The sequence below is a fragment of the Molossus molossus genome, unplaced genomic scaffold (assembly GCF_014108415.1).
Source record: "Molossus molossus isolate mMolMol1 unplaced genomic scaffold, mMolMol1.p scaffold_m16_p_13, whole genome shotgun sequence".
In the NCBI taxonomy this organism is placed as follows: Eukaryota; Metazoa; Chordata; class Mammalia; order Chiroptera; family Molossidae; genus Molossus; species Molossus molossus.
Window position 1 is genome coordinate 64,241,871 of NW_023425348.1, and position 23,808 is coordinate 64,265,678.

Below are 23,808 nucleotides of genomic sequence, written 5' to 3' on the forward strand. Positions count from 1 at the left end.
ATACCATGGATTTTTCCTGGTTTCTCTCCAATAGTTAGATGGAACTGTATAAAATTAATATAAGATTAATAGGTCAAAAGTGGTCAAGTTTGGACGTTTCATATAATTCACTGTATGCTTAGAGATGTGCTGTGCAGAAATCATCACAACTCCTTACAACAACTCTGACTTGCCTGGATTTCCTTTTACTTTCTTGAATTCATACCTTCCTATCATATAGCTATTGACATAGGTTTGAATGGAACATCACTGGGAAGGATTTTGGAGGAATATAAAATATGGTCTCTGGTATCAGATGACTACAATCTAGTCGGCAAGATAAGACAATCACAAAGGAAGCTATCAGAGAGGAAAACAATGAAGGAGAGATTCAGATGGCATCAATCGGTGTTCATAGGTCAGGCCCTGTGCTTACTGCTGGCTGACACAGTGATGAGTAAGAGAGACTTGGTTCATGTCCTCATGGAGCAACAGAGGGGAGAATAGTGAACAAATAGTTAAATAATCACAGATGTAAAACATTCTCAAAGTGGCCATCAGTTATTTTCTCTTCTGGCTAAATACCCTACTTGGATAAGTCCTGATTCTGCCGACCCTCCCCTGGGGTCCATCTGCAGGGCCTTCTCTAACCTCAGGAGTGGATGTTGATCAATCCGTTTTGAAGCAGATTGTTATTATTTTACAGACTCCGTCCCATTTCTTGCTCTTTGAAGATGACTTTTCTAGCAATTCAAGATTAGAACCACCCTTTAAGGTCAAGCAACTATGTAATTAAGCAGGGTGGGCTCTTTTTCTCTGTGAGTGACTGTTTGCAACTACAAATAAGTTTCTAGCTTGGGGGAACTAAATAAAGAATGTGATTGACAACTTTCTCCTTAAACCATGAAATTACAAACCACAGCAGGCTCAGATACAAGTATACACATGATTTGGGGGAAGTCAAATATATTCTAGATGCTTCTTATGCTGGTGTTGAAAACCATGGAGCCACTGGGTGGAGTACACAAAAGAGGACTTAATTAGGTGGATAAAACCCCAGAAGTAACTACTGAGGCACTTGAACTCTCTAATTGTATTTTCTTTGTACTTGTGGTTGAAATTATAACCAAATGAGATACTTTGAAAATAGACTATATTTTCATACACGTTATAAAAAGCCTGACCAATTTTAGTGTACATAATTATATGCTTTTGCTAACTAGAAGCTCCTGTATTTCAATCGTTTGGTTTTGTACTTAACCCAACTTTTAAGGTCTCTTTTCAGTAGTGGGTATATTTTAAGGAACACAAGTTGGCTGACAGCATATTTCAATCCAAATATTAAATCATCTTTTAACGGGAACCTACTATTTCTCAGAAGCTTTTATTGCATTGGCACAGCCCTAAGGATCATCTGAATGCTACATAATGGAGCACTTCAATCAATATGCGAGTCCATTGGTCCTTAAGAGTTCCTTCATTGCTTCAAGCAATATTTGTATTGATATTTATACATTGTACACTTGACTTCAAAGTAATCTGTGCGTTTGCTCCTTAGACTACTAGAAGTATTACAGACTAATAAAAATAAGTTCTGTCACGAAAATTAAAGGAATGAATATACATTTGATGATAAAAGGCTCCAACCTCTCCAAAACTCTGTCACTTAAAACCAACTCAACAACAATAATAACAAATGCAATAAAACTGAAATGGCATACCACAGGAGTTCTTACATTTATTGCACCAAACACCTCAGGGAGGACTTATTTTCTTCATTTTATAAGAAAACTGAGGCTAAGAAAGGGTAAAAGTCTCACCAAATACCACACAATTAAGAACTGGGAGAGCTCAAATTTGAAATCAGTTCCATCAAACCCCCAAACCAACACTCTGATCCATAAACGACATTGCCTAATGGGAAGGAAAAGAATTAACTATCAGGCTGTCATAGGAACCAAAGAGGGAGGTGTAAAGTGACAACCATAGGAAATTCTCCATTGTAGCTCCCAGCTATATGAAATCATTTTCAATAACCGATGAGAGACATTTCCAAAGCAGACATGACAGAAAACTGGAAATTTACATCTACTTATAAAAATATTGACCAAAATCAAAGCTGATTTTAGTTTGCAAGCTATATGGTGATTAAGAACATGACCTGGGGAGTCAGGTTCTTTGGGATCCAAGCTCTTGCCCTGTCTTTTAACAGCTATGCAATTCTGGGCAGTTAACTAGCTTAGCCCTAATTTCCTAAATGATTTAACATACATAACTATGATGATGGTCAATGTATAAATTAGTTACATTAAGAGATTGATAACAATAACTAATAATAGCAGAATTGTAATAATGTACTGTATTGAAGTTGTGTGACTATGGTCTCTGTCTCAAAATACCTCATTGTAACCACCCTTTCCTTGCAGTGAAGGCTTGGTGTCACTTGTCTCAAAGGATCCCTTGCTGACGTTTCTATAGGCTCAGTGCTTTCTGCCGAAACACATTGCCATTAATCAGAAAACATTTTCTGTTCATGTCTTCCACTCACACATGTAATGCCTTTTTCATGTGAACTAAGTCACTTATATCACACACTACCGCCATAATTTTTGCAGATTGAGGTATGATGGTAAAGCTAGCATGAATTTATTTTTCTTTCTTCACAACTTCACAGATTTATTCTTACTACAGATCTTAGTAAATTCAGCATACAGAGTTTTTTTCTTTCATTATCACATCCAGAACTTACATCTTTTCACTTAAAGGAACCACTCTTGGGCTTTTCTTCAGCATATTCGAATTGCCAGCATCACAATCTTGAGCTTTGGGGACGTTACTCAGTAAAATAACAGTAACTTGAACACAAGCACTGACATACCATAAAAGTCGACCTGGTAACTTAGACGGCTGCCAAGTGAGTAACAGGCAGGTGTGGGGCAATTCACGTGGTGCAAGTCACACTGCACGAGAGAAGGTGCAAGATTTCATCATGCTACTCAGAACAGCCTGCAAGTTAAAACTTAGTAATTGTGCCCTGGCCGGTTTGGCTCAGCGGTTAGAGCACTGGCCCTCGAGCCAATGAGTCTTGGGTTTGATTCTGTTTAAGGGCACGTACTTCAGTTGTGATTTGGTCCTGGCCCTGGTTAGGGTCATGCGGGAGGCAACCAGTCCACACATCGATGTTTCTCTCTCTCTCTCTGTCTCTGTCTCTCTCTCTCTGTCTCTGTCTCTTTCTCTCTCTCTGTCTCTCCTTCCACTCTGTCTGAAAATAAATGGAAAAATATCCTCGGGTGAGGATTAAAAAGAAAAAAATCAAACTTAGTAATTGTTTATTTCTGGAAATTTCCATTTAATATTTTTGGACCTTTGTTGATGGAGGGTAACTGAAACTGGGGAAAGCAAAACAACAGATAAGGGGGAACTGCTGTACTTAACCGTGTGTTCAATTACATCAAGAAAACATGTATTCATTGTTTAGAACATAATCCTCAACATGTATGGTTGAAGATTGTGTCTAAAGAGGCAGGGTGTGGTAATGGAGAACATGAAAAAATCGTACAATTATAAATGGATAAAATATTACAGTGATCGCCCCGGCCAGTTTGGCTCAGCAGTTAGTGAGTCAGACCGAGGAACAATGAGTCACGGGTTCAATTCCGGTCAAGGGCACGTACCTGGGTTGCAGTTCATCCCCAGCCCTGGTCCAGGTTGTGCAGGAGGCAACCAGTTGATGTCTCCCTCTTACGTCGATGTTTCTCTCTCCCTCTCTCCCTCCCTCCCACTCTATCTGAAGATAAATAGAAAAAATATCCTCTGCTGAAGATTTAAAATATATATATTACAGTGCTAAGACTACAGAGAAAACTTCTGAAGATCTAAGATACAGAGCTTTATCTAAAGAACACAGGGAGCCTTTGATGTTTCATTAACAAAGTTTACAGAAAGTTGAATAAAATACCAGCCACTGTAGTATCAAAATATTCCATTTAATTTTGTGCAAAATCAAGAGCATTAAGTGCCTTCTCATATATGTCACTTCAGATATGGTGCAGGATCGAGAACTATAGAACTAATAATTATATAAACTGATAGAAAAATAATTTTATTGTGTTTTTTATTTAATCTACATAAAGCAAAGATGACACTCATCTGTTGAATCACAATACGCACAGCACCTAGTGGAAGAATATGAAACACATGCAGGAAGAATATGAAACAAATCATGTTGTAAACATTTTATTAGAATCAAATAATGATTAGTAATCAAGAGGTAAAAACCGAACACTCACATCGAAACTAGCAATTTATTGTAATTATATGTAAGTCCATTGCTGACTCACATTTCAAACACAATTCCAAAATGTATCAAGTAAGGAATTGCTTGTCTCAAATCACATGACCAGAACTGATATATTCCTAGAGGTTTGAGTACAAATAGCAAGATATTTAAAAAAAAAAAAAGACACACAAAAAGGTGATTCAAGTTCCACAGTTAACCACAACCTTCACCAAAACACTTTTCTCTAGGCCTTTCTCCTCATTTGTAAAAGGTAATTCTTAGTTCTAAAAAGTCAATTAAAAGGGGGGGGGGATGAAACAGCATAAAAAAATAATTAAAAAAGAAAAGGTAAGTCTTCCTTGGTCATCTCCTCCTCATTCTTAAATCATCCCACCCCTGCCCCAGTCCCTGGGAAGTGCTCTCTAGGCCCTCCAGCTCCTCTCTCCTTCCCCCTGAGTTCATCCCTGCTCATGTATATCCACCCATTAGACAGTAATTCTTCGTATCTCCCAATTATTGTGGAGCTGGCAGCTGGTGGGGTCTCAACAACATAGTAGGAATTCAGAGGAGCCTGTGAAGAAGGGGACCCTTCACTCTGCTTGAGGCTGACGTGCTCAAGGCACTGAGACCCTTCGAGGTGGGGCAGAACCCAAACCCATGAGAGTTAGTTTCAATAGGGGCTACATTTTTAACACATTATGCAGCGAACTCTGCCCTGTACTCCTCACTCACAACACCCCTACGAGGTGGGTGCTGTCCTTGTTCCCATTTTAAAGACAGGGAAACTGAAGCTTACAGAAATTTGGCCAATGCCACCCAACTTTTAGGGGCAGAGGCTAAATTCGAACTCAGGACAAAAAATGTATGACTTTCCCTCCACTTTAGTAGGTAAGAGCTCTGGTTCCCTGTCCGGGAAGCCGGCCTTGCTAGGAAGCAAAGGAAGCAAAGTTAATACCCGCGCGGGACGCAGCGGGAGGGGGCTGCTGGAATCTCCGAGAAAGCGGCTTTAAGGGGAAGGGTCCCCTTAAGAAAGGAGGGGCTTTGCTCACCCGACAAAAAAGAACTCTCCCCACCGGGAGGGGGTTCCCTCCGAGTGCTACCGCTGAAGGCGGGGGCTAGGCAGATGGAAGAGGACAGCTGGCCGAAGGGGCAGCTGGCGGCTCGGCGCGGATCCGAGGAGGAGGGTCGGGAGAGCGGGCAGGCGGCAGCCCTGGAGAACCGGGTGTCCTGGGCGTGGACCCGCCCGGTGGAATGGGACGAGCAAGGCCTGTTGAGAACGGAGCTGGCGGGCCCAGGGAGCCGAGAGGCGGCGGGCCCCGAGAGAAAACAGGGGACGGCGGGTCCCCACGTGAGAGGGGACGACAGCGGCCCCGAGGTGGCGGCGGAGCCGAGGCCGGGGGACAGGGACAGCCGGCGCGGAGAGGAGGCGGCCGGCACCCAGCCTGCGCAGCCGGGGGGCGGGGCGATGGCGGCCCCGGCGGGCGGGGCGACGGCGGGTCTTGAGGTCCGGGGGAGGAGAAGGAGGCGGGGAAAGAGGGGCAGAGCGGACTGGCGGGGACAGCTGCCGGACAGCGACAGTGGGGATCTCGAGGGCGAGGAGAGGGAGCCGGGGGACGGGCATCCCCTCAGGATCCGAGACAAGTACTGGGAGGGGTCCCAGGCACGCCACCGGGAGAGGGTGACGAAGCGGAAGGCCAGGGACTCGGAGCAGGTCGAGGGGCCGTATCCGCTGGAGAAGAAGCCCAAGTGTTTGGAGATCCCGGCGAGGGCGGAGACGAAGGAGAAAGAGATCCCCCAAAAGGAAAGGAGGGACCCCTGGAAGGACTACTATTTGGAGCAGCGTGTCCGGTCGCCCAAGGTCAGATTCAGTATCTGCCCGAGAGCTGGCCGTTCATCTCTGTGTTCTGCCAACTCGGTCAGTGTCATTAACGAACTGGCGAAGATGGGCGACCCGCTGGTCCTGGAAATGGTGCGGGAGGAAGGTAGGTGCAGGAGGAGTGGCGCGGGAGGAGGGTCGAGCTCGGCGCGCAGAACCAACCACCCCCGGCGCAGGGAGCCGGGGGATGCTGGCGGCCCTGCGGCCTGGGGCTCGGGGACGTTCGCCGAGTGATGTGCCCTGTGCGAGACAGGGACAGCAAGACGAACAGACCCTGCCCTGGTGGGTGGGTGTCAGCGCCCCATGATTTCCTCCGCCGCTCCTGCAAGTCCCCGACCTAGGTCCTGTGATCCCCAGCCATTCCGAGACCACCCTCCTTTTGCTTCTCTGTATACAAGGCACCCTGGGAAAATGCTAGGAGGCGAGGTGAGCGCGCCAGGCGTGTGAGCTTAGGTGCCCAGGCACCGGGAACACAGCCTCCTAAAAGAGCCACAGCTTCGAGGTATGACAGCAGACTTCTGTGTGGGGATCTGGTCCTTGAGTGCTTTTGCCTCTCTTTATTCCACGATTACTGCTCAAACTTCGAGATCCTGGTTAATTATGGGTGGGGCAGATCCACTTGGGAGCTCTGCTGTGCTACCAGCTTTCATTGAATCTTACTGGAGAAATATTCGCCCATTGTCTGCTAAGGCCTTTGCACAGACCTATGCCCTGTGGAACTATTTTGCTTTAGCACACACGTTTTCCTAAACATTTACCTTCAGTGACTCTAAGTTCCCTTGATGACACTGTTTTCTTCTCTTATTTCGTATTAGATCTGAATTTGGAAACAATTATTTTAAGTGATAAAACATCTATTCAGTCTTTCTAGCCAGTCCACAATGGTACCAAGAAATGCAATGCATTATTGCATCCTCCTCCTCCACTTTCTTGTTTTATTGATATAATTTACATACTATAAAAGTAACCCATTTAAAGTATACAATTCAATGGTTTTTGGTATGTTAGAGTTTTGCAATCATCACCATAATCTAATTTTAGAAGATTTTCATCATCCCAAATAGAAACCTCTGAGTAATCACTCCCCATCTCCCTTCCTCCTATTCTCTACTTCCAGCTAAGGGCAGCCACTCATTTATTTACTATAAAAATTTACCTATCTGGACCCTTCATGTAAACACACTCATATGATATGTGGTCTTTTATAACTGGCTTCTTCCTCTTAGCATAAGGATTTTGAAGTTCACCCATGTTGTAACTTATATTAGTGCATTATTCCTTTTTATTACCAAATAATATTCCATTGTGTGTGTGTGTGTGTGTGTGTGTGTGTGTATCACACTTTCTCCATGCATCAGTTGGTTGACATTTAGGTTGTTTCCCCCTTTTTTTTTTTTTTGCTGTTATGAATAAGCTGCTATGAATGTTCATGTACAAGTTTCTGTATGAAATTATGTGTTTTATTTTTGTCGGGTATATACCTAGGAGTGGAATTGCTGGATCATGTAGTAGCTGTGTAGTGAAAATATTGAGAAACTGCCAAGCTGTTTTCTAAGTATACATCATTGCAATTTTTCCACACCCTCACTAACATTCTTTATTATCTTAGGTATCACCATCCTAGTGCTTGTAAAGTGGTATCTCAATGTGGTTTTGATTTGCATTTTCCCAAAGACTGATGTGTCAGATATATTTTCCAATGCTTATTAGCCATTCATATGTCTTCTTTGGAATTATTCAAAAAATTATTAAAATTAAATTTGCCATAAAAAAATTAAGTTACTTCTCATTTTATTGATGCATTGTAGAAGTTCTTTATATATCCTGTAGATATGATTTGCAAGTATTTTCTCCAATTCTGTGCAAAGCAACTGTCCTCATTTTTAAGTCGAAAAATAATTTAAAGATAGAGGGAAATAAACCAATTGAAATCTTTTAGCATTGTCTAATTAATGGCTTTGCTAAATGATGCAGTAAGTTTATTTGTTAGGGAAAATGATTCGTGTTCAGTGATGCAAAGGAAGTCAAATGCCTTTCAAATGTATAAAATTAGAGGTCCCTTTCTATACTTATTTAATAGTTTCTTCCTTTGCTGAGAATTACTTTTTGTTGTAATTTCAGTAATTCAAAGGTCTTAATAGATACTTTTAAAATTTTAAAGCATTCAGTTATTCCTTATAATCAGTCCTTCTGAAGTAAAGCTATTAGAAGATACAACAATATGTCCTTCATTGAAGGAGTGGAGGAAAAAATGTAAAGTATGTAACTACCTATATATAATGGGGGAAAAATCAATATGGCATTGCAGAGATTGACCATAGTTCTCCTTCACACGTTAGAAGTGTGATCTGATTTAGCCTCAGGATAATTTTGCCTATTGGAATGTATACTTAAACTAGTATAACTTCAATGTATATCATATTGCAGCTTGAGTTCATCCCACGAAGGTTTTAGAACTTTTCCCAAAATAATTTGTTTTCCCTTTTTTGGGCAAAGGCCTTTGTAATTTATTTATATTTTCTCTTATTGTGATTGAAACTATGCCTCCAATTTGGGTGAAGGTAGGAGAAAAGGATATTGATATGGAATACCATATATATTTGATGGTGTTTCTGATTATTTCGCCTACCCAAATTCCTATTGCCTGTTTTTTGGATAGATCCAGAGTCCAAATACAGCAGAGCAATGTGGATTGGTGAGGGTGGGGTGGGGCCTAATGAGCAGGGTGGTCTGAGCCACTCAGATGATACTTCTTTTTCTAAATGTTTTTCAATATGTCAATTATATTGCTGGGTTGGTTTTACTTCCCCTTATTAAGACCTCTTTTATTACTAGGGTTGTATGAAAAGTGCATTGCAGTGAGGATGTTGTTTTTAAATTACAGTTTACATTCCATATCATTTTATATTAGTTTCCAGTTTACATCATAGTGGTTGGACAGTCATATACTTTACAAAGTGTTCCCGCTAATATTTCCAGTATTCACCTGGCACCATATATGGTTATTACAGTATTAATTTTCTGTGCTGTACTTTACATTCCGATGACTATTTTGTAACTACCAATCTGTGCTTTTCAGTCCCTTTAGCTTTTTCCCCCAGTCCCCTAACCTCCCTCGCCACTGGCAACCATAAGTTTGTTCTCTGTATCTATGCATCTGTTTCTGTTTTGTTTGTTCCTTTAGTTTGTTCTTTAGATTCCACATATAAGTGAAATCATGTGACATTTGTCTTTCTCTGTCTGATTTATTTCACTTAGCATAATACCCTCTAGATCCATCCATGCTGTTACAAATGGTAAGATTTCATTCTTTTTTGGGGCTAATATTCCATTGCATATATGTACCGCCACTTCTTTATCCACTTGTCTCTTGATGGGCACTTGGGTTGCTTCTGTATTGTGGCTATTGTAAATAGCACTGCAGTGAACATAGGGGCGCATATGTTCTTTTGAATCAGTTTTGGGTTTATCTTCAGATAAACACCCAGAAGTAGAATAGCTTGGTCATAAGGCAGTTCCATTTTTTTAATTTTTGAGGAACCTCCATACTGCTTTCCATAGTGGCTACAACAATCTGCATTTCTACCAAGAGTGCACGAGGGTCCCCTTTTCTCTATATCCTCGCCAACACTGGTTGTTTGTTGGTTTATTGATGATAGTCATTCTGTCAGGTGCGAGGCCATATCTCATTGTGGGTTTCATTTGTATTTCTCTGATGATTGGTGACATTGAACATGTTTTCATATGCCTATTGGCCATCTGTATGTCCTCTTTGGAGAAGTGTCTATTCTGGTCCTTTGCCCATTTCTTTCTTTCTTTTTTTTTTTTAATCCTCACCCGAGGACATTTTTCCATTTTTTGTTCAGGTAGAGTGGGAGGGAGAGAGAGGAACAGAGAGAGAGAGAGAAACATCGATGTGAAAGGAACACATCGAGTGGCTGCCACCAGCACGACCGACCAGGGCCGGGGACAAACTGCAACCGAGGTACGTGCCCTTAGCGGGAACCGAACCCGGGTCTCTCAGGACCGCAGGCTGACGCTCTAACCGCTGAGCCAAACCGGTCAGGGCTATTTTTTAATTAGATTGTTTGCTTTTTTGGTGTTAATTTTTATGAGTTCTTTATAAATTTTGGACATTAACCCTTTACCTGATGTATCATTGTTGACTATGTTCTCCCATTCAGTGAACTGTCTTTTCATTTTGTTGGTTTCCTTTGTTGTGCAAAAACTTTTTAGTTTTATGTAGTCCCATTTGTTTATTTTTTCTTTTCTAAAAAAAAAGTCCCGGATTTTACTATGTTTTCTTCTAGGAGTTTATGGTTTTGAGTCTTACATTTAAGTCTTTAACCTATTTTGAATTTATTTTCAAAAGCTACTAGAACTGAAAAATAAATTCAGTAAAGTAGCAGGAAACAAAATAAATATCCAGAAATCAGTTGCATTTTTATCCACAAATAATGAACTATCAGAAAGGGAAACTAAGAAAACAATCCCATTTAAAATTACATGAAAAATAACCCGACCTAAGAATAAATTTAATCAAGGAAGATACATTTTTTTTTTTAATCCTCACCCTAGGATATTTTTCCATTGACTTTCAGGTAGAGTGGAAGGGAGGAAGGGAGGAAGGGAGGGAGAGGGGGAGAGAGAGAGAGAGACATCAATGTGAGAGAGATACATCGACTGGTTGCCTCCCGTAGGACCCCAGACAGGGCCAGGGATCAAACCAAAACTGAGATACATGCCCTTGAATGGAATCAAGCCCGAGACTCTTTAGCCCAAGGGCCAACACTCTAACTGCTGAGCCAAACTGGCCTGGGCAAGGAGGATGTATTTTTTAACATCAATAGTTCAGTGGATTTTTGGAAGCCTGGTTCTAAAAATATGTTTCTTCCTAGAGTTTAGTGACACAGTTATGACAACAAAAGTGTTGGTTGAAGAAGGCTGAGAAATAGTGTTACACAGTATCAAGTTTTAGAAGCTATTTTTATTTCTCTGTTTTAAAAAATAAACAGATGTTTAGAGTAAATTTACTTAAACATGTAAACCTAGATCTTTTTTTATATTATGTATTTCCTAAATCACCTTAAAAGAGTAAATATTAGAAAAGCATATTCTTTTTCCCTTTTTTTTTTTTTTGTACGTGCCCCTAGCGGGAAACAAACCCGGGACTCTCTGGTCCACAGGCCAACACTCCAACTGCTGAGCCAAAACAGTCAGGGTGGAAAAGCAAACTCTTGATTTACATGTGATAAGATTTCTTCCCAGAGAAAGAATGTTTGCATTTTGCCCTTACTCGGAATAGTTAATATTTATTAGAAATGTTACATTTTCTCAGTTTATATTCTTGACATCAGCAATAACTTATCTACAGTTAGCTGCTTTATCACTATCTAGTAATTTTTAAAATGTAATAGAACACTTAAATAGTTATGTAAACAAATACGGCTGGTAAAATGTCAGTGTTGCTGAAATTGAGCTATTGACTGGTTGACACAGGGAAGATGTTTTGATTTGAAATATTCATTCTTTAGCTGATTTATGATACATTCAGCCTTGGAAAGACAGTTTACCGGATTAACAATGGAACAGGCAGCTTTGAAGTTGAATGTATAGTTACTTGCATCTTTACAACCATGTTAAACATTGTATTTAACCAAACCACCTATCCTTTGGTAATGTGAATATCTGATTGCATATACAGTTGATCCTTGAACAACACGGGTTTTAACCGCGTGGGTCCACTTATACGTGGATATTTTTCAGTAAATATTGTCAGTGATGATTTTTCTAATAACATTTTCTTTTTGCTATCTTAATTTATTATAAGAATACAGCATACTACATATAGCATATAAAATATGGGTTAATCAACAATTTATGTCATTCATAAGGGTTCCTGTCAACAGTATGCCATTAGTAATTAAGTTTTTGGAGAGTCCAAAGTTACACGAAGACCTCTCACTGTGGGGGGTGGGCATCAGTGCCCCTAATCCTGGTGTTGTTCAAGGGTCAAGTGTATTTTCCTTTTATGCTGCTGGAAAGAGTGTAAACTGAGACGATCGTTTGGAAAATACCGGGGTTATTTCGGGGCTCTGTTTTTGCTGGAGTGTGTATTCTTAGTAATGTGCTCTCAGTGAAAACTTAGAGCTCACTCTTTGGGCTGACTTTACTTTCAGCTCATGTTTTATGTCTCTCTACAACAATTGGAAGTAAGCCCTTCCTATCTGTGGTTTCTAGTCCATTAGGAAGAATATAGTCAAGGCCGTTGATTTTAGAGGAAGGAGGAAGAACAAAAAGCTGATTGAGAGTTGTTGGGTTCAAATCCTGCCTCTTCAGCTAGGCCTCTGTTTTGACAGGGGTTTGAAGTTATGCATAGTTATTACATCCTATACTCTGTGAGTGAGTGTGCCCATCTGATTTTGTGTGTCCGTGCGATGGGGAGCAAGTGAGCACTGTGTGTAAGAGGGAGCGTAGTCCAAGAGGTAGTACGTCTTCCCTCTTTAATCTTTCCGCTCTCAGGAAAGGATACAGTTTACACACCTGCTCTCAGAGGGACCTTTCAGTCTTGAGGGAAGAATCATTGGGCTAGGTGCCCAGAGAGGGCTACATTCAGGGTGGTATGGGAGCAGGTAGGAGGCTAATCCAGGGGGCAGATGAGGAGGTTTCAAGCCAGGCCTGATACAGTGTGAGAAGTTAGCAAGAGTTAGCCTAGGAAGAAAATAGTTGTTACTTCTAGGGAAAGGAAACAGCGAATTGAAAGGGGAAAGCAAAGTATAAGAGAGTATTAGTAGAGATAGGAGATAATCTGGAGGAAAAATACTGACCTTTTTTCACATTCTCAAATAAACGCATCGCATCGATTTCCAACAGCGGTTTGAAGATATTTTTTAACGATATGTTCAATGCAGCAATAATAACGAGATGAAGGAGGTGCTTCAAAAACTTTCTCTTCAAAAAAATAGAATTATAAAACACTCTTTGTCAACGAATGGTCATTGGTGCCAATTCATTGCCAACAGAAATCCCCAGTTTGGGGTTCAGTGAAGAAGGGAACTTTATTCAGCTCAATTACGAAGCAGCACAGCTGTGGAGCAGCTCTGGGGGCAGGTGGCTCTGGGGCCAGGTGACCTTGGGGCAAGGCCAGGCCCCTCTGCTGAGAGACAGCTCTGATATGCTCTTTGGACTGCTTCACTCTGTTCCCATCGCGTCCACTCCAGTCTGCTCTAGTAAGACATCTTTGGTTTTCGGGTCCAGCCAAGGTATCCAGTCTTCAGTTTTTGGTGGAAAGGGAAAGTGCACTCTGAGCCAGAAGGAAGCTGGCTTATATTGACAGAAGTCCCCGCCCTTGGTCGCTGATTGGTCCATCCTCTTACAAATGAGGACTCCACATCATAGCAGTTCAGTGCTAATTGGTCAGAATAGAGGCACTGTGATGGGTTGGTGAAGATGCTGATGGGGTTACAGCTGCACAGCTCCACCTGGACAGGGAGCGTCTCAGTCCTGTTTATAAGGGCTGGCTCCGATGGGAGGAACTTAGTGCATGCTTCTCCTGAAGTGTGATTTGCATGAGAGGCTCCTGTATAGAAATGGCATTTGTTTGTTTGTTTAATCTGCCACGAGCTTCTTAAGGCTTGAACTTGTTTACTCTGTACTTGGAACTCTATTTACTTATTTTGCATAATGGTGACTGTTTTTGTCCTGGAGAGTAGTGAACACCTCCCTAAGTCAGTTCTCAAGTTCCATACATTGGGAGATAAATCATGTATTTCTTAGAGTCCAATTTTTTAAAAAAAAAATTTCTTTACTGATGTTAGAGAGAGGAAGGGAGAGAGAGATAGAAACATCGATGAGAGAGAACATCGAATGGCCACCTCCTGCATGCCCCTCAATGGGGATCAGGCCCACACACTGGGCATGTGCCCTGACCAAGAATCGAATCAGCGACCTCTTGGTGCATGGGTTGATGCTCAACTACGAGCCACACCGGCTGGGCCAATTCTTTTTTTTTTTTTTTATCCTCACCCAAGGACATTTTTCCATTTTTTGTTCAGGTAGAGTGGGAGGGAGAGAGAGAAACATCGATGTGAAAGGAACACATCGAGTGGCTGCCACCCGCACGACCAACCAGGGCCGGGGACAAACTGCAACCGAGGTACGTGCCCTTAGCGGGAACCAAACCCCGGTCTCTCCAGACCGCAGGCCGACGCTCTAACCGCTGAGCCAAACCGGCCAGGGCAAAGGGCCAATTCTTTATAAACTCACTATAAGAGTTTGCTAGATTGGTGTCCTTTTCATTAAAAAAATACAATGAGAGATGGTTAAAGCATTATGGAGTTTTGAACTGTACATCTAAACAGTACTCATGATGGTACTATATAATGTTTTATGTTTTTCAAATGCTTTTTACTTATGTTTTTAATCTTATAGATGAGAAGTTCTGCACTCCAAAAAGTTAAGTGATGTAGCTGTAGGTACAGTCTGTTTTCCTTCTTTGCTTGTAATAACTATTAACTTTTAAAATAACAGATCCTGTAACCAAAAGATCTGAATACAAAAGAAATTATTTCACCTTTATTCTGACACTCTAAAAGTTATCCCAAAGAATTTAAAAGTTTTAAAGTTTAACAAAAGAATAGAACAAATCCTGATAATAATAATAACAGTATCAACTGCATGAAGCACTTTACATGCATTATCATCTCTTTAAAAATTCACACACCTTGTGAGATGTACGTTAATGCCATGTAAATGATGTTTGATAGCTTTGAATTTATGTTGTATTCTTAAGTTGCTTTACTTGCAACCAGTTCGGGTCAACTCCAGGAAAACATGCTGATAGAATATTAAGTATTACACAATAAGAACAAAGATAGTGATAGACATCCCTGTGGAATCCTTTTCTCTCAAAAGTTTTGTGGCTATGTATTTAGTAATCACATTTATCAGAGTTAAGTTTATTTTTTAGTCGGTGTGATTATATCCTACATATCAGTATTTGATGGTTTTCTCCTAGATTATAGACAGGTTTTGGTATTGACTTCTTTTGGAGGCTGTTTTGAACAACTTAGCTTCAGGAATATCTTGGGCATTTTCTTTCAGTATTTTTTTCCTTGAACCTTTTTGTTTGATTTTTGAATTTCTATTTTCTTTACAGGCAGACTCTTAACATATTCTGATCAAGTGGCCATTTATCATGTTTTTTTTTTCTTTCTTATTTAATTTAGAAAGAAGAACCAGTAGGACTGCAGACTTTGGTTCTGAAACAAATGAGGTAAGTTAAATATATATTAGCTTTCTATAAGTCAGAACGAAAAACCGAGGCTAGGTCAGAACTATACTTCATATTAATACTTAGGTCTTTGTACTTCAGTTATTAGTTATTAGAATGTAGTATTTGCTCATACTACATTCTTTCTATTTTGTCCTCTAACCTATTCATTTTTTAGTAAGTAAAGCAAATTCCATGTTTCATGCAGATTTAATACTTGGTCTTTCTAGATGTTATAAGTGAGCAAACACAAGCTTGGATTTGTTTTCAGGCTCCCTGTGAAATAAACTCAGAAAGCTAAGACTTGATATGCAAGGTAATAGTATTTGTCTTACACTTTGCTAGAGTGTAATGTAGATTTATGTGACAGCTTCTTATGTTACAGTTATTAGTATGTGATTAGTGCTTATTGATGACTGTGCCGGGGTCCAGTGACTCAACCTGAGTTAAGTAAACATATTAAATAAAATAATAAATAATAAAATTAAATACTACTTGTAAAAATACAAAATTTTCTTGACCAGAGGCCTTATTTTATTTATATAAACTTGCAGAAAGATACCAACAATTAGGATTTCTTGTATAGAGAATGTAAGGATTCTGAAGGTGTTTCAGACACAGTCATCTTTCTGGTAGGCTCTGATTGACCCTCAGCAGTCCTCACAGAGGTCCGTGCCTTTGAATTGGGTTAGGAGTGTCCAGCAAGATTAAAAAAGATTCTTTAAAAACAGCATTTTAGGAATGACTGAAATCCTCACCCCGGGAAAGAGAGCCTATCACCATAGTTAGCTGGGTAAACTGGCTGAATACGCTGGTTGACTTAAGATTCCCATAAGTTCTGTGATTCCTTTAAAAACTCAATGATCAAAATGCTGAGAGAAACAAAATATGAGATCTGGAGGGACTATGGAAATCATATTGTCCAATAACTTTTACAATGTAGTTCAAAGACCGCCTGAACGAGAATTATATCAAAAAAGTTCTTTAAAATGCAACCTCTTGGGCCCAACCTCAGAATACTAATCAGTCCTATTAAGGATAAGGTTAAGAAGTCATGATTTTTGAAAAGCACCCAGGTGATTCTTATTGCCATTAAAGTTTGAAAACCACTGTCGTAATGTAGAGTCTCCACAACTAAAGTGATGTCATGTGACACAGAGAACATATTTATTGAGTAAATGAATCAAGACAACTATCTAGAAAATAAAGGACATGAAAAATTCAAGCTTCCATGTCTTTAGAGCAGTCTGAGGAAAGATTTATCTTATAAAAGTGAACCATTTTAAATGATAATAAATATATTATCATTTTCATTTTGTTCACATTGACATAATTATAATAGGCTCACAGATTTTTAGATGTAGTTCTCAAGTTAGCTTCAGTTACAGTTACGTTCTTTGCTTCTGTATCTTTCATATTTATATATACTCCAGACTTAAACTTCTATAACAGAAAAGTAAGTTCATGTCATATTTATGATGTTCCTTGTCCCTTTGCACATTTCAAGAGCAATGGATATTGCTTCTGTGGCTTCAACCTCAGCAGGGTCTTTATTCCAAACAATTTTGCTCACATTTTTAAGACTTTCGATTTGGCTTGCCACACTCAGAAACTCAACCATAGTATTTTAGTAATATCATATGTCATAGTTTTCAGGTTTTCGTTTTTAGTGTTGCTGAAATCGAACTATTGACTGGTGGACATAGGAAGGATATTCTGATTTGAAATATTTATTCTTTAGTTTCTTTTCAATATACTTAGCACTGGAAAAGACAGTTTAAGGGTTTGACACTTGAAAAGGCAGGTTCTCCCCGAGCCCTGCTGTGTGGCTCAGTAGATTGATTGATGCCCCATGGACTGGGAGGTCCTGGTTCGATTCCAGTCTGGGGCACGTGCCCTGGCTGTGGGCTCAGTCGCAAGTGGGGGGGGGGGTGCTACAGGCAGCTGATTGAGGTTTCTCTCTCACATTGATGTTTCTTTCTCTCTCTCTCCCTTCCTTTCTCTCTAAAAAAATCAATAAAAACATATTTAAAAAAAAGAAAAAAAAGAAAAGAAAAGGCAGGTCCTGTGAGAATGTGTCCCTCCCACATACTCATCTGCATGGAATAAGAGGAGCACATGTGGGAAGCCTGACTTCCCCTCTCATCCCTAGTAACAAGGTGCTCGGCTCGTGTGGGCCGGTTGCTGTCAGGGGCGGCCTGCTGGAAAGCCAGGATTTCGCCACTGTGTAGAAGTAGAGACGCCACCTCCACACCACTCCCTGCCGTGATGACACTAGGCCATGTAGGGAGCAGCAAGGAGGCACCATGCCATTTCCAGGCAGGTTGGGATCAGTGAGGGCCCAATGGTGAGCTGGAACTTCCACCCAGCAGTAATGAGAAGCCCGTCCCCCATTCCACACGCCTCACATCCACAGAGGCTGAGTGGGGATCCTGGAATTCTACTCCCACCGGGTTGTAAGGTATCACTCTACTTACCCCACCAGAGTGGTGTCAGAGAAGACTTAGTAAGTCTTCTGTTTTGCTGTGTAAAACCTAGAGTCTTAAAACACGGTACCCTACCAGTTGAGATTTCTATAGAAAATCATGTATAATAACAAAGAACCACAAGGATATCAACTTGAATGAGAAAAGACAACAAATACCAATGCTGAGGTGACACCGATGTTAGAATGATCTGATTAGAATTTTGAAACAACTATCATGCAAATGCTTCAACGAGCAATTGTGGACATGCTTGAAACACGAAGAAATAGAAAGTATCAGCAAAAAATATAACAGAAATTTTAAAGAAGAACATATTGCAAATTTTAGAATTGAAAAACAAAACAACCGAGATTAGAAAATTAATAACTCAACAGCAGGTGGAATGAATAGAGGAAAGAATCACTGAATTTGGAGATAGAATAGGAATTACCCAATCTAAACAGAAGAGAGAAAGAAAATGAAAAAAAAAAAAATGAACAAAGCCTTAGGCAACTGTGGGACTGTAACAAAGGATCTTATATCTGTGTAATTGAAGTCCTCAGATATGAGAGAGTGGACTAAAATAATGTTTGAAGAAATAATAGCTGGAAAAATATCTCAATTCATCAAAATACATCAACCTACCAATTCAAGAAGCTGAAGAACCACAAGGAGTATAAACTCAAAGAAATTCACATCAATGAAACTAAAACTAGATCAGGAAACTAAAGACACAAACATATATCCGGCATGCAGTGGGAGAGAGAAAGCACCTTAACTGTAGGGGGAAAGTAATTAGAATGACATTAGCTTCCTCGTCAGAAGTCTGGGGAAGTGGTACCATTGTTCCAAGTGCTCAAAAAACCGCCAGTCCAGAATTCCATAGCCAATGAAAGGATCCTTTGGGAATCAATAGAAAATCAAGATATTCTCAAATGGAGGAAGAACAATTTTACCAGCACATCTACCCTACAAGATTGGCCATAGTTTCTTTAACTGAAAGAAAATGACAACAAGGAATATCGTAGCATGTAGAAGGAGGGGAAAAGCAGAAGCACTGCCTTGGCCGGTTTGGCTCAGTGATTAGAGCATCAGCCCACGGACCAGAGTGTCCCAGGGGTTAGAGCATCAGCCCGCGGGCCAGAGTGTCCCAGGGGTTAGAGCATCAGCCCATGGACCAGAGTGTCCCAGGGGTTAGAGCATCAGCCCGCGGACCAGAATGTCCCAGGGGTTAGAGCATCAGCCCCCGGGCCAGAGTGTCCCAGGGGTTAGAGCACCAGCCCACGGACCAGAATGTCCCAGGGGTTAGAGCACCAGCCCACGGGCCAGAGTGTCCCAGGGGTTAGAGCATCAGCCCGCGGACCAGAATGTCCCAGGGGTTAGAGCATCAGTCCGCGGACCAGAATGTCCCAGGGGTTAGAGCATCAACCCACGGACCAGAGTGTCCCAGGGGTTAGAGCATCAGCCCACGGACCAGAGTGTCCCAGGTTCAGTCCCCGCTAAGGGCATGTACCTTGGTTTCAGTTTGTCCCCAGCCCCGGTTGGGGTCTTGTGGGTGGCAACCAGTCGATGTGTCTCTCTCACATTGATGTTTCTCTCTCTCTCACACCCCTTCTCTCCTTCCTGCTCTATCTGAAGATAAATGCAAAAATGTCCTCAGGTGAGGATAACTAATAATAATAATAATAAAAAACAGAAACACTAAAATATGAGTAAATACAATAGACTTTCTCTTCTGAGTTTCCTAAATTATATTTGATAATTGAAGTAAAAGTTTATTTATTTTTATATTTATTTATTTATTTACTTTTTATTTTTTATTTTTTTATCCTCACCCGAGGATATTTTTCCTTTTTTTTTTTTGTACAGATAGAGTGGGAGGGAGAGAGGAAGGGAGAGAGAGAGAGAGAGAGAGAGAAACATCGACGTGAAGGGACACATCAAGTGGCTGCCACCCGCACGACCAACCAGGGCCGGAGACAAACTGCAACCGAAGTACGTGCCCTTAGCGGGAACCGAACCCGGGTCTCTCTGGACCGCAGGTCAACGCTCTAACCGCTGAGCCAAACTGGCCAGGGCTATTTATTTACTTTTTAAATCCTCACCTGAGGATATTTTTTCATTGATTTTTAGGTAGAGTGGGAGGGGGGAAGGGAGGGGGGGGAGAGAGAGAGAGAGAGAGAGAGAGAGAGAGAGAGAGAGAGAGAGAGAGAAAGACATATCAATGTGAGAGAGACTCAATTGGTAGTCTCCCGCACATACCCCAACAGAGGCTGGGGGTCAAACCTGCAACCAAGGTACATGCCCTTGACCAGGAATCAAACCCGAGACTCTTTGGTCCACAGGGCAGAGCTTTAACTAACCGCTTAGCCAAACCAGCCAGCAAAGTAAAAATGTTTAAGAATTTCTGATGTTATCAATGCAGAGAAATATTTAAGACAATTACAAAGACTTTTGGAGATGTAAATGGATGTGAGGATGATATACTTCACTTAACAGATAAAACATACATATTGTAGCTTGTGATAAGTAATGTATATATGATGTAATATAAAAACCCACCACTTAAAAAACTATCCATAGAGATACACTCAAAAACGGTTTAGATAAATCAGCATGGAATTATTAAGAAAGCTCCAAAACCCACAGGATGTCATGAAAAATAAAATAAATATAACACAGGGAACAAACAAAACGAAAAATAAAATGGCAGAATTAATCCCAATACATCAATAATTATATGAAATGTAAATAGTCTAAACATACCATTTGAAAGGCAGATTTGCAAAGTGGATTAGAAACATGAAAGTAAAAGGATTAAAATATTATGCTGAAGATATGGACAAGCATTTACTAGAAAGCAGGAGTGCTGGCTCGGCCAGCAAGGCCCAGTGGATTGAGCGTTGTCCCATGGACTGAGAAGTCCCGGTTCAATTCCGGGTCAGGTCAGGGCACGTGCCTGGGTTGCCGGCTCGATCCCCGGTGGGGGGCGTGCAGGAGGCAGCCGATCAATGTATCTCACTCACATCAATGTTTCTATCTCTGTCTCCCTTCCTCTCTCTCTTTCTAAAAAAATCAATAAAAACTTATTTTTTAAAAAAAGAAAAGAAAGCCAGAGTGCTTAATTAATATATAAAGTACACTTTGTAGCAAATAAAATTACCATGGACAGAGCAGTACATTATAAAATGATTAAAAGTGCCTATCCAACATTAAGATATAACAATGCTAAAGTTGCATGAACCAAATAATAGCGTCATACTATGTGAGGCAAAAAATAATATAATGGAAAGGAGTAATAAACAAATCTATAGTTACAACTGGGGACTTGCACTCCATTCTCAACAATAGATGGCACAACTAAAGAGAAAACCAGCAAGGATATAGATTAGCTTAATACACCAACCAACAGGATGCAATTGGCATTTTTAAACTACTACACTCGACAAGAGGGTACACATTCCTTTCATACCTATGGAACGTATCCAAAATAGACCATATTCTGGGCCATAAAACAGACCTCAACAAATTTAAAATAATGGAAATCATAGAGTACGTTCCTTGGCCACAATAGAATCAAACTGATCAGTAATAGAATGATGGCAGGAACATCTGCAACAATTGGAAACTAACCAACATACCTCTAAATAATCCATGAGTCAAAGAAATTCTCAAGGAAAAAAACAAACACAAAACATTGAACTGAATAAAAGTAAAAATGCAACATATTAACATTTGAGGGTTGTAGCCAAAACAGTGCTGATATCTGACTTTTTTAAGTGAGTTAATGGAATTCATTCAAGATCCACAGGCAGATAGAATCACATATCAGTGAAATCGGATTTTGAGCATTTATTTACTTATAGACCCATTTTTCCCACAGCTCTTCCCACTGTTTTAGTAATGTCATCAAATGGTTGAAAGGCCTATAATAGTCAATTCATTCTGCCCTTTGTTTTGGTCATGTTGAGGATTCATCATGATAAAAAGAATGGAGATCGTTGCTATTTCTCTGAACATAGTAGTTCTTAACCATTTCTTGCGTCTCAATTTTATTTTTATGATTTGATAAAGCTACCTCCAAAATTTTCATTCTCATTCTCTCTCAAGCTCCCTCTCTCTTCACAAACACACATATACATATATACACCCACACTTGCATGAATACACATGCGCATGTGTACACTTATATACACATTGTTTTGCATGTAGTTACAGGTGTTGGATAGCTCCCTTGAATTGCAGGTTTCGTAGTTCCCAGAGAGAAGCCAGGGTTTTTGTTGTTGACAGTTCTGTGCACTCCACTTGCATCATTATTAACAGCATCGTGTCTTCCCCTGGTGCTATTAGCAGAGCCTGAGCAGCAGAGAGACCAGCTTCCTCATCAGTGAAGATTCAACGGTAAGCAGCGATCAGCACTAGACTTTTTTAAAAATTAAATTTATTGGGGTGACATTGTTTAATAAGATTATGCAGGTTTCAAGTGTAGATTTCTTTTTCTAATAAAGGCAATTTTTAAATGATTTTAGAGAGAGTAGGGGAGAGAAAATGGAGAGAGAGAGGGAGAAAGAAACGTCAGTGTGACAGAGACACACTGATTGGTTGCCTTCCTGCCTCCTGTATCAGCCCAGACGAGGAATTGGACCCACAATCCAAGTATGTGCCCTGACCGGGAATCAAACCCACAATCTTTTGGTGAACAGCACAACACTCCAACAAACTGAGTCACACCGCCTAAGCCTCAAGTATACATTCTGATACGTTATCTGTATATTGCATTGTGTGTCCACCACCCAAAATCAAATCATCGTCCATCACCATATAGTTGGCCCCCTTTACCCTTTACTGCCCCTCCCCCTTCCCTCTGGTAACCACCATGCTGTTGTCTGTGTCTTCGAGTTTCACTTTTATATTTCACATATAAGTGAAATCATATGGTTCTTAACTTTTTCTGACTTATTTCCCTTAGCATAATATTCTCAATGTCCATTCATGTTGTCACAAATTGCAGTATTTCAGCTTTTCTTGGGGCTGAGTAGTATTTCATTGTACCACATCTTTAAATAGATGATTGGACCATCATCTATCAAAGGACATCTTAATATTATAGTTTCTTGCATAGACACAAATGGGCTATTTTTTTAAGTTTAGTTTTTATTGTTGACAGTATTACAAATGTCCCTTTATTTCCCCACACTTTAAGCCAGTGATGTTGATGCTCTCTTTCTCAGATCACAGTTATTTTTCAGGTCCTCATACATGACATTTGAGAATTTATCACTTTCGAAAAAATCAGCTTCTTATGGGGAAATAAGAAACATCAGACATATTGATGAGGATGACACATGAAACGTAACACTTTGCTTGAAATTTAATTTCTGTTTTACAAATGAAAAAATGAAGGGTCTAAGAGGTTTCTTGTTTTGACCAAAATTATCCACATGTTTAAGGAGCAGACCCTGGACTAGAACTCAAGTTTCTTGAGGTCTAATTCATTATTCTTTTTCCTTACATCGTCCTTTCTTCTTTAATTCAGTTCCACAAATATGTATTATTTAATGTTTTGTATAAAGGACTTAGGGAAAATGACTGAAGTCTTCTTTTTTTCTTGTCTTTATTCTTTATTGTTTTCTTTCTATTTTTGTTATTTCCTTCTTTCTGACTTCTCCAACCCTCCAACTTTAAATATCCCTTACATTTGCACATTCACTTCAGTGATCATACTGAGAGTTTGTATGTCGGTTTTGTTGGAAATCTTTTCTTTTTTTAAAATTCTTTGACTCTTAAACTTTGACATCACTTAGCATGGAGGGTGAAGAAAGCCCGTACGTACATTGTTGTTTGAGAGTCTGTACGTTTAGACCAAATTTGTATTTGTATTGTCAATATGGCAAATGAGTGAAAAAAATTACTGTTGGTTTTTTGTTTTATTTTTTAT

General features: G+C 40.2%; 1 protein-coding gene across 2 annotated transcripts in view; it reads left to right on the plus strand.

The window, feature by feature from the left end:
* The first annotated feature begins 5,841 nt into the window (after nt 1–5,841).
* The window catches only part of ANO5 (anoctamin 5), a 78,819-nt gene continuing 60,852 nt past the window's right edge, over nt 5,842–23,808 (plus strand). The window contains exons 1-3 of one of the 2 annotated variants that reach the window (XM_036260119.1): nt 5,842–6,240; nt 15,362–15,408; nt 22,221–22,271. In XM_036260119.1, the coding sequence (XP_036116012.1) occupies nt 6,201–6,240; nt 15,362–15,408; nt 22,221–22,271 (138 nt within the window). In that variant the 5' untranslated portion in view covers nt 5,842–6,200. The remainder of the gene's footprint in view (nt 6,241–15,361; nt 15,409–22,220; nt 22,272–23,808) is intronic. The other variant, XM_036260120.1, reaches the window with a different exon arrangement.